This window comes from Gadus macrocephalus, chromosome 20, assembly GCF_031168955.1.
Source record: "Gadus macrocephalus chromosome 20, ASM3116895v1".
Taxonomy (NCBI): Eukaryota; Metazoa; Chordata; class Actinopteri; order Gadiformes; family Gadidae; genus Gadus; species Gadus macrocephalus.
The window spans coordinates 16,312,628-16,324,520 of NC_082401.1; the positions used below are offsets into that span (position 1 = coordinate 16,312,628).

Below are 11,893 nucleotides of genomic sequence, written 5' to 3' on the forward strand. Positions count from 1 at the left end.
AGCTGTTGCGGTCCGGGATTATACACAGCGTTATAACAAGGATTCAGGAGGTTATTTCTAAAGGTTTAAAAGGAAAGTGACAATAAAAGAAAGCCTTCATTTTCATCCAGAGATACGAGTTGTCTGATATTCAGCTATCAACAGTTCTGCGTTGTGCGTCATAGCCTACGTCAGCCTACTCAGACAATGTTCTAAATTAAATGAAATGATAATATGATAATTATTATAAAAAGGGTGGATGTCAATAATTTAATGAAAAATCATGTTGTATGATAAAAAAATAAAATAAAAAAAAAGTATTGATTTGTTCAGAAGACCTTCTAACTTGCAGTTACAGCCAGAGGCCGCCAGGGGGGGGGGTGCTGCAGCACCCTAAGCACCCCCACTTCCCGCGTCCCTGGTTATACTAGTAAAATGTACTATTAATAATAATAATTGACAATAGATTGTGATTTGTTTGTTTATTTAATCATATAAACGAATGAAATTGCTTCCGGCAACAAAAATAGATCACCACTGAGCGGTCAGAGTGATGTTGGATGATCATATCTCAACGGTATTTAATGGAAATTGTCACAAGTTTCATTACAATTTGTTTTGTGAGCAAGTATTTTATTATTTGTATCATATTTATATAAAAAATCTTTTTTTATTTTTTTCAATTGAGGGTCCAAACATTTTTTTTGGGGGTGCAATGCATGCTTATGCACCCCCGTAGAACCGGGCCTGCCTACACATGACATTGTTACATTTTCAAGTGCCAACACTACGGTTGGCTGTTGAACCGTAGTGTACCCCCCCCCCCCCCTGTAAATGATTGACGTGTGGCTAATCACTAAATTACTGTAATATAAATGAAATAATCCAAAGTAAATAGACTTCAGTTTTGAAAGTGATTCACCAGAATTGAAGGCCACTCCTAACGGCCATTTCCAGCCAGCTCTTTGTTCGGTTATGGGGACAGTACATACTTAAGTGTAGTGGCTTTTCTGAGGAAGGGTTTTACATCTGGATAAATGGTAGCAATTCCCTGTTATACAAAACAAACAAAAAAGCTTTTTAGATGTTAGTATGACTAAAAACCCAAAGCATTATCTGCTATGTGAAATCCAATGTCATTATCCATAGCATCGCTTCAGGCTTCTAACAAACAAACCAATCAGGATCCAGGAGTCTGAAACACATCATTATTTCTCCTAACCACAATATAATACGTTCCCTGTAGCCTCTGCTGCACTATTGTTTAAAAAATAAGCTAGATCTGCCCTGGCAAACAATATGTCTTTTGCTAATGTTCCCTAGAACTTTGTTTATTATTCCAATAGTGGCTATTTGCTGCAGCTGATGCTTCACTTATATAGAAATATATGCTACAAGACATTCTGGTTACCTGAACAGGGATTTTATTACGTTTCTGGGAAGTCATAACTTCGTCATGAATCGTGGCAGAGTGCCACATTACTCTGGCGTTTATATTCAAATGATAAACTGTGCCGATATTATTCAGCGTCCTGAATGAATAGGATACGATCTGTTAATGTATCGGCCCCGGACTTTATTAATGTGCATATCACGAACTAGGCAACGAAGAATACATCGAATGCATGAGCACCTCCTAGCTCAAAAACACATTCAAATACATTTTAACAAAAGTTAAATTGCCTTTACCCCTCAGACTATGATCGTGCCGGGGAAAGAGAGCGTGAAGGAGAATCATCTCATGTCAATAACAAAGTATTTTTTTTTTTTTTGGTTTCTCAAGAGCCCATCCAATCAGAAGCATGTTGTTAAAAAGCAAGCCATTAGGTCATCTAGGTGTGGTGCCGCTGCTTGCTGCACGATCCAAGAACATTTGATTTCTTCTCTGTAGAGAATTGCCTTGATGAGTCATCAGGAGCAGCAGCCGCAGCCCCCAGACTGACGTATGATGATGTGATGCCAGCAGGACACGCAGGTCTGTACAAAACGCCCTGTTATGTCCGTGTGGAAAGTAAGCCGGCGACTAGTAAATGGTCATCTTAAGTCAAAAGTGATCCACTGGTTTGCTAATGCATAAATGTTTATTGACACGTCACATGGCACTGCTTCATGGCGTCAATGGATGCATGTGTTTGCGTCTGTGCATTAAAAACACAAGACCCTCTGAGATTATCAGTATGCTGCTCATCCCCACACAAACCCAACTCATAAGATTTCAAATTTTCAATTTTATAAAGGCGATAAAATAAAAGAGAGCCAGACTGTCCAGTCAATACACAATCAGTCAAATAAATAGCAGAATAATAGATCTGCAAATAAGACATTTGGGGGGCAATTGACAATCACGTTGTTATGATGGGGAGGGAGAAGGAGGCCCGTGTTCAGAGAAGAACAAGCTCAACGCGTGAGTCTGCATTGCATAGTTCAAAGCCATGACATACGACCCTCCAGTCCGTACGCATCGTGTGTCGACCGGGCAGGGAGGGAGGGAGGGAGGGAGGGAGGGGGTGGCGGTTCTGGAGCTGGGCTTCCTGCCGGACTACACTGGGCTGAGATGGCTGAAGGCTGTTGTTAGGAATTGGCAGCATTAGAGTTCATCGTGGTCTCTCCGTCTGCACTGACACCGGCCTCGTGTGCCGGGTGCCCTTAGGAGAAGCAGCAGCAGCAGCTAGGTTTCAGTCGTGGTCTCTCCGTCCGCTTCAGCTCCATCTTAGTGGGGCCTCACGACCTCAAGAGGATCAGCGGCAGCAAAGCTTTGGATGTTCGTTGTTCTGGGGGTCGGGGTCTTCTTCTTCTGCTGGGAGGGGGAGGGGGGGGAGTGGGGGCTGTTGCCGCACTTCCAGGATATGCGCGGGAAAAGTTTCCCCCCCAGTTTTTGTGTCAGTTCTTTTACGGTCCTCCCTCGGTCAGACGTTGTAGTCCGGTGCCTTGCCCAGCGGCTGTCGCAGCCAGACCTGCAGAGTCATGAAGGCGCCCACCGCAATGTGGAAGAGGATCTGCCACACGTTCCTCAGCCCGGACAGGTACATGTTGCTCAGGCAGATGAGGCCCAGCGCCAGGAAGCTCTTGCTGGTCCGCCAGATGGAGAAGTAGGCAAACAGGTAACACTGCAGTGGAGTGGGGGACGGGAGGGACAGAGGATGAGGGATGAGGCTGAGGGATGGCACCACACCACCTTTTAGTTTCCGATCAGATAACACGGGGCAGCCTTAAGTATCTTCCGATCCGAAATTGCCAGGTTTTTCTACTCTTTCATTCAAAAGTGAATATGAATATAGGGCTAGCACATTTCTTAACTGTGAAATATGAATAAATGGAAAGATAAATGATCAATTGTTTGTTTCCAATATAACACTATTTTAATATCTACCTTCTTAAAAACTAGCCTTCTGTGGCCGATCACCTAAATAGCAATATAGAGCTGCTTTGATTTCACAACATTAGAAAAGTTGGCGGAGAAAGAAAATAGCATACCAGACTTTAGCCACACATAGGAATACCACATTTCTAGGCCAGGATCGGTCCAAAACCATCGCTCGATGAGGGCTTTGTGGACGACAACCAGGAGCAGACGTTCTTTCGCTAGGTTTGTTCAGTCTGCTCAGTAAAAACGTCAACCCTGCCCTGACAACTCAATCCACCAGACCATCAATTAAAACTAGAAAAAAAAAAAGCAACCCTTCATGTGGAAATTAATGACCTCTGCTGACGGGCTTCCTGCTGACAAGCTGCAGAGTCCCGCGTGTTCAAGAGCAGCCCGTCATTGGCCCACTGGCCATCACTCACCTGATAGAGGCAGGCGGCCGTGCCCAGGAAGAAGGCAATCACGTAATTAAAGTCTTCGTCATCGTTCTGGAGAGAAGCAAGAGGAAAAGTGTTATTTTCTTCAGCTCAAACCAGCGAGTTCTTTCACATGGCGCACACAGCAACGCAGGGAGGAGCTCCTTTGTGTGATTCTTGCTTCTAGATTTGCCTTTAGGCAAATAAGCAATCCACTTCCGTGTCTCCATTGTGTTCACAACAGAGACACCATGCACCACAAATAATAGAACATATACTTGCTATGTATTCACCCCTATTGCGTTCACCTTTTGTAAGGGAACACCATTACTATACCCAACGTGATTCTAGTGCCTCAAAGACAACGCAGAACCGCCTCGGAGCGGAGAGTAAATAAATCGCTGTAAACAGACGAGGAGACCGAGTCGGGGCGGTAGATCAGGGCTTCTTGGAGGGGGGGGGCTCCCAGGGACTCTCACCTGCAGGATGCTCTCTATAGCGTGGACACCTCGCAGCAGGTTCAGCCCCCCGCAGAGGACGCTGAGCACGCACGACACGATCCCCGGCAAGGTCACGGGATCCAGCATCTGAGTGGGCGCTGGGAGCAGCGAGAGGGGGGGGGAGAGAACCACGCCGTCAGCACAAAACACCATTACAATGGAGAGATGAAATAACACACAGGAGCGCACACGTCTTCCTCCCTGGGGCACCGCTGCGGAGACAACACGCATTCCGACAGGCCGTCTGCTGGCCATTCGGCTGCCGGGTTTAAATATGTTAAGGTTTGAGTGTGGTCAAAGTTTAAGTGAAACCCTTGTTTGAACTCGAGTTCCAACAGTAAGAGGTAATAGAAAAGCCTTCTGGGCTGAGAGTTCAAGGAAGGAACTCTCATGGTTGTAGCTCCCGGCCACCTTGTGATACTTTTAGAAGCTAGTAGCGTCCTATGAGCGTTATAATGAGCGATGCTGTGGACCGCACACCGTGGTGTCATACTCAAGGGTTTCGGGAAGCTTGACCCTTTCTCGGACACTGCCATCCACATCAACCACTGCCCAGAAGGAGCCCCACACATCCGTGCATCAGAGCGGACACATCTGTGTCCTTTTGTCCTGATGTCGGACTGCCTTTTCGGAGGCATTTCGACGTCACGACAAAGGGACATCCACGGCGAGAGGGTACAATAAAGGAATGGGACTTGAATTCAGAGCAGAGTAAAACGTTCACAAACTGGTTGGCGGAAGGAAGACATAGGTTTTGCACTCGTTTTTTTTGGTAATCAATGACTAATTGGTATGGATTACCATGTTCGAGATCACAGAAGACTTGCTCACACATAAAAAAATAAAAGATCACTCGCACTTTAATGTGAATTCATGTTAATTAGTGGTAATTAAAGGGCATTACACCAGACTGATGCAGCTTGTGGTTTTGTAATTTAAGGGATAAGGATCATATCAGCAAGAATCTGATAAATAGCGTTCCATCTAATGTTGCCTAATTAAATCGTCTATGACTAAGCGGCACAAAAACAACCGTAATCTTGTGGCTTTTCGACATTCCTGCGAGACTAACTACTCGTCACTGCTAGTATTACAAATCAGAGTATTCAAATGGACCTCGAACAGGACATTGCCATACCTTCTACATGAACAAATCATCAATACCTGGATCAATACAATGCTCCCTAGCGTACCGGCGGAGGGATTCCATCGAAACCTCTGCATTAATCTGTCAACTGTGCATAATAGCCGTAAGCAGGCCTCATTCGCGTGGAGGTACTGGTGAGGTCAATCTTCAAGGAGTACCGAGTAAGACGTCATACATGATGTAGAGCAGGTTGGCTTGGAGCCGGAAGGTTGCTAGTTTGTTCCCTGGACCCTCCTAGCAGAGTGTCGAGGTGTCCCTGAGCAAGAAACCCAACCCTAACTGCTCCCGACGAGCTGGCTGTCGCCTTGCATGGTTGGACCGGTGTGTGAATAGGAATATGAACTGTTATAAGTCGCTTCGGATAAATCCACTAGATGTAATGATTGGTGCGGCTTTGCTGAGCCACACGTATATACAAAAATAATATAGCGGCCTTATTCTGCATTGCTCTCCTATCGCACGTGTTTTTCCTGCCCCGGTCGTGTGTGCAGGTGTTGGGTTTCTGTGAGCTGTGAGCCCCTACCGATGCCCTTGTACTTGGAGGGCGTGTGCAGGGAGAAGCCGTTGATGGAGCTCAGGTCCTCGCGGGAGAGCTGGTAGGGCGGCCGCAGCCGGATCTCCGTCTGCATGTCGGAGAGGTTGATCTTGGTGGACAGCGAGCGCGGGCTGTTGTAGCGCTGCTTGGTCTTCTGGATGAAGGTGTCTGGACGGGCAGAGGCACGGTCAACACACAGCGATGACAACCACAACAACTACGTCGTCCCCACACACAAACGGGGCAGAAATCACTGCACACATCAATAGAGCGAGCGCATTCCCTTCTATTGTGATGAATATGCAGCGCATGCGAGTTTTTGTTGCGTATTATGGAGCTGGGTGATGATTCGGTATATACATCACTGGTATAGACGTTCAGTACTGTGGGTATCTACAGCAAAGGTAATATACTGTAATGTTTAAGTAGACACATGTTTTTTTAATCAAAATAAGCATGATTAGGAGAGGATAGCATAATTACGTTAAGTTGGTTATTTCAAATAAATAAAATAAATAAACGTATGTATATTTAGCAACATCACACGACAGGGAGTGCTGTTGTAATGAATATCAGCACGGCTGTGATTCGGTCGTAGGTACGAGGCCGTAGGCCGATTGCCGAAGATAATCACAGCCGTGCTGATATTCAGGACAACAGCACTCCCTGTCGTGTGATATTGCTTTGATACAACAATTCTACAATCACCATTTATTAGTTAACAGTCATAAGCAACAATAGATTATGATTTATTTGTTTAATCATTGATTTGGCTCCGCCAACAGATCCGCAACTGGACTGGGATTGAACCGTTTCCAAGCAATACATAAACACACTAGCTAGTTAATAACATTAACGGTTATTCACTACCTGTAAAGCGGAGTCATGCATGTATAGTTAAAAGTCCCAGGGCTGTTATACTCTATATCAGCACTCATGGAATGCCTCTTGTCTTTTGGTCGGAACTAACTGTTGTTTAAAGATATATATATATATATATCTTATGTGTTACAATCCATTTTCATATTAGCTCTTCTACATCCTACAAGTCCCTCTACAGTTTGAGTGGCAGGTAGGGGGGCGGGACTCACCAAACTCGATGAAGGAGTAGGGCCTCACGGCGCTGTTGATGCGCTTGGTGTCGTAGGTGACGATGAACTCCTTCTGCAGCTCATCCAGGTAGCAGAAGGCCAGCACGCTGGGGTAGTTCTCTGTGCAAACCATCAGGTAGCCTACGCCCAGCGAGCTGGTGAAGCTGACGGGGAAAGCACAGAGCAAGACCACGCAAAGTTAAAAACACGTTGACACGTGCTACTTGTGCCGCAGACCAACAAGACGACATGAAATGTATGGTGGGGGATAAATAAACATTTTCCCTTTTTCATGTTCAATATCCATTTCTCGTGTTTTGCAAGGGTTGTTAGGAGTTTAGCAGATGACCTTTATGGATCGAAATGGTCAAATTGTTTTATATTCAGTAGACATATTGCACGCCTCAGGGGATGTGAATATCAACGGATACACAAAAGCTTACACAGAAACTCTTATGAAATAACTTGAAGCCTAACGAACAGGTTCATTGGGCCTATGAGGCTTATATTCCGGTGTCTGCCAACGTACAGAAGACTGAACAGCAGTGAAAAAAAGAAAAGGTAGCAGACCAATCAGTGTGTTGACATAAATGGTTGCACTGTTTCACAGCGTTTGTAAGAACCCCAGCCTACACAATATGTGTGGGATGCAACAAATCTATAGCCACTTGAAAACAATGCAACCTGGCTGATGCTCTTCTCCTCATTAGCTGTTGGCTCGTCTTGAAAACAATGACTTATTTATGGCAGATTGGAATTCAACTAGTGTCTGGCCTGCTTGCAGATAGCTGGCCCCGTAATTTGTTCTTTTAAAATGATCCCTGCTGTTTTAAAAGGTGACCAATCACCTCCTCCAAAGCAATGCCAAGATCCCTAGACATTTCATCCTTAGCATTTCTGTTTGCCTGAGATTTTTAATTTGCATGAAATAAAATGCAAATGACTCAATGAGGAATCATAGACTGTAGAATCACCCCGTGAGGAGAAAGAGTCGTTCCAAGATATCTATTATTGAGATGTTATTCAATTACACGGCAAACCAACCCTTTCAACATGAAAGCATGGTGGAAATGGATTCAACTGGATCATTGAGAATTGTAAAGCGATAAGAACTATTCTAAATGTTAGTATGACTGACAAAACAATTGTAAATATGCTTCACCTACTGCGCAGTTCAAATACGGTAGTAATCTCAGAAGCAATAAACCCCAAGTGATTCTAATAGCACCCCATTATGTTCTCCATTCCACTTATTATGCTGCTTGAGTACAAGACATGATTAGAATTTTCCAGTTCCGTGGCAAATCTATTGTCATTTACCACCAACCCAGCCCAGGACGTACTTGACATTGAACTGGCCGATCTTGACTGTGCAGCGGTCAGGGAACTGTCCGAGCTTTTTGGAGAGGCCCTTGAGGTGCTTCTTGGTCTCCTGAAGCTCCTTGTCCTGTTCGTAGTCTGTGGACGCAGAGAGTGGGAGGCCGTCCCCGACCCTTACGACTGACGCAAACAGCACCATTGACATCTTCAGGTGGTTTTACTCTGAGGGAAGAAAGGGGAAATTGTCATAACATTGTAAACCAGCAACTAGCAAATAAATAAGCTTTGTAATTGAGAGTAGACGACTGTTGTATTTGATTTGCCGATAAAGAATCTGTTCTAAAGACTTGAATGAAACATACAGTTTGTGTAACTGTTTATCTCGGGGATAGCTGATATATAGCAAATTACTGTTGTCCTCTCCATCCACATTCCTGCTTGCATATCTGTATCTATGCATGTATATCTATCTATCTGTATGGAAGTAAGTCCGTCACTTCTGTACATCTCCAATCAGAACCTCGGATAGCTCCCAAGACAGAGCTGGGGAAACCAATCGATAGCGTTACACACGTCATCACAACAGTAATGTATGCCCTAAAACTAGCTATTAAGGCGACGTTATGATCAAACATACTCAAACATAAGTTGAACCCAGATAATATAGATTGTCATGCAATTCAAATCGAATACGCCAAAGGCTGTTGCGATGTAGCTAACATTTAACAAGCTTATAGATCGTTCTACATTGAGACAATAATACTATATTCATTAAAGCAAGGTACTGTTTGTAACATTAAAGCAATTAATGTATAAATCACTTGCGACACGCAAGGAAGTGAAGATAGATAGGCGTTAGCAGCTCAAGAGGAAGCAAGTTAAGTGCAGCTCGCTAACTAGAGGTAGCATGGGCGGGCTAGCGGGTACTAAAAGCAATATGAATAGTATGTGCAAACCTGTAGGGAGAGACACATAGGTCGGAAGAAAAGCCGTTTAACTTTAATTACTATTTTAAGACTTGCATCATTCACGTTAACTTAGGAATGGCCCTCTGTACGCAGCTAGCATGGTATCGGCAGGAATGCTAGGCTAGCAGTATCTTCCGCTAGCGCCGTAGGTTTACGTGGCTCTCGCGCGGTGGCTTGTGGGTAGCACAGGCTCTCATCAGCACCACGCTACAAAGTAGTCTGATGAGAGATGTAAAACACTCACACATCACTTCACGTGAGTTCGTTTTATTAGAAAACAACAATAAGGAGACGTGTTGAACATTAATCAAGGTAATCATAATCAATAAGCATTTCGGCAATATTGGTTTAAAGTGCTTCAGCGGAGAATGGGGGAAATACGATATGTAGCATTAACAAAAAGTTGAACATTAGGTGAGATTTCATATCAATGGTAGGCCTACATCATGCAGTTTCTAAGAACAAACATACTATGTAAAGATATATTTTTAAAACTGTTCTTTCCCCAGCCTTAAAAAACCGTATCACTCCATTCATATCTAAATAGAGATGTTTGCTGTCTACATGCAGGTTTTATTTTGACACATCCTTTACGCACACCCGTGCAATCTCCAAATGGGAATTCTCGCCAAAGGCAATATGTGTGTGTGAGTGATTTGAGGGACAGCGGGAGAACGCTTGAGGGAGAGGGCTTGAGGGATATGAAAGCGAGAGATAAATAAAGCTGGGAGTTGGATGTCGGATCTCTGCCATTGATGTCATCTTGACGAATGGCCAGGTGTCCACATGGGATGGTTTATTGGTAAAATTAGATAGGTATGAGATAGGTGAGTTACATTCACGGTGGATTTTATTTTATTTTATATAGTTACTTTCAACACTTTTCTATAATTATTTTGGGGGTATTTGTTTTTACTTCAGTACTTGTGTTTATATTCTTGTGAGAACGGGAAACATATTTTGCATGAGAAACATTCAATAACAAAACTTTAAACTCCAAATTCCCTATAGCTTTTCGAATGGCAACAATAACTTTTGTTATTAGCCTATTAATCCTCCTCCTATGTTCTCAATACTCATTTCTGCACTCCCATGTATAACCCATCTGTTTTCTATACACTTCAGGCACTGTTCTTTTTCCTATGTGTTTTTCTTCTACAATTTATATTATTACAATTTTAACCTCAACGTTGTCAAACCAATTTTGACTATTGACTTTTATCGCTGCCTGGTGGCTTTTGTCGTGCTGTTGGACTTTTATTACAAATGACCACACTCTGGCTTGCACTTTTATCCTGCCTCCAGACAGAGCACACCAGTAGTTATTCTAATTGCAATGATGTTCCAGTATAATAAATACCTGCCACAGGTGCTTTGGGAAGACTCGAAGCCATGTTTAACGTCACGACACAAATAGTACGCTATGCATCGTGCAATAGTACATTTTTATAATATACCATATTTATATGCTCCATATTATGCCTTGCTACCATCCATAACATTTTTCCTAATGTAATTTCAGCAAAACAGCCTCATTCTTCCAGCTCCATTGTTCTAAATGTCCATACTGCTGAGGACAGCTCTTCTCTAAAACGGTTTATCCTACTGTATCAGCATTGGCTGGTCAGCGCCAAATAACACTCAATATCTCAAACCTTTAAAGGTCTTTAACCTGAAGGATGTTTCAACCCTAATCGACTGATGAAGACAAAATCAATCCACACTATTCAAGAGATGTTGTATAATCTGGGGTTAAAACCAAGCAAACGGGTTGTTCTAAGAAGTTGGAACAAAGACGCAATCAATAAACATATTAGCAAGGTTAAATTCACAAAAGTATATTCAAGTGATTTATTTTATTATTCATCATAGAGACAAGATGTATTGAACCCTGAGCGACATCTTCACCAAGTTTTTCCGGGTGTGAGCATAGAGATGTTTAAGCATGGCGGTTTAAATCATTTTGACTGGTCGTCTCTTGAGAAAAGGCAGAGGGAAAATCTTTATCCGTCCCATGAGGATACTTTTGCTTCGATTTCTTTCTTTGAGTTGAGTTGTTTAGAGCAATTTGTGGCATGCGTAGGCAGGCTGCTGAATAGCCTATGAGGCTTGTCATCCAACCACAGTCAAATAACAGGGTGTGGAATCAATGCGTTGTGGAAGAAAGATTGACTTCAAAACATACAAAAGAGGATGCCATTCATATGGGATCTCTGGTGAGAAAGAAGGCAAAATAAAAAAAATGTAACCACTGAACAGTAAAACCTGAAGATACCAATAAATCTCAGGTTGCACAGAACGGTCAAGGAGATGGAGACACAAAATGACAATTACCCCCACAAAAGGTTGGGTTAAGTAGACACAAACCTTGTTACAAAAATAAAAGCCTAGACTTTGTATGAACAACCTTACATACTCAAACTCTTAAGCTCCAGTTATCCTGGTTAGAGACCTGAACACTGAACTCATGGACAAAATAAAGGCTTCCACAGAGGAAGCCTTGAGAAAAACATGATATTTGTGGTCTGGTGGTTGTCAGTTGAAAATCTGAATAAAATATGTATTTGTGGGCA

The 11,893-nt window shown here is 43.2% G+C and overlaps 1 protein-coding gene across 3 annotated transcripts; it reads right to left on the minus strand.

Moving 5' to 3' along the window:
* Window positions 1-1,534: 1,534 nt before the first annotated feature.
* On the minus strand, window positions 1,535-9,511 carry sec22a (SEC22 homolog A, vesicle trafficking protein). Of its 3 annotated transcripts, XM_060040829.1 has the most exons (8): window positions 9,309-9,494; window positions 8,715-8,895; window positions 8,376-8,574; window positions 7,033-7,196; window positions 5,930-6,109; window positions 4,239-4,357; window positions 3,766-3,831; window positions 1,535-3,086 (listed from the first exon to the last, which is right to left on the minus strand). In XM_060040829.1, the coding sequence occupies exons 3-8, from the start codon at window positions 8,555-8,557 to the stop codon at window positions 2,886-2,888; spliced, it is 912 nt and encodes a 303-aa protein (XP_059896812.1). In that variant the 5' UTR covers window positions 8,558-8,574; window positions 8,715-8,895; window positions 9,309-9,494; the 3' UTR covers window positions 1,535-2,885. The 3 variants fall into 3 exon arrangements, with proteins under 3 accessions (XP_059896812.1, XP_059896813.1, XP_059896814.1); XM_060040830.1 differs by lacking the exon at window positions 8,715-8,895 and having other exon boundaries at window positions 9,375-9,511; XM_060040831.1 differs by lacking the exon at window positions 8,715-8,895 and having other exon boundaries at window positions 9,309-9,497.
* Between the last annotated feature and the right edge of the window lie 2,382 nt (window positions 9,512-11,893).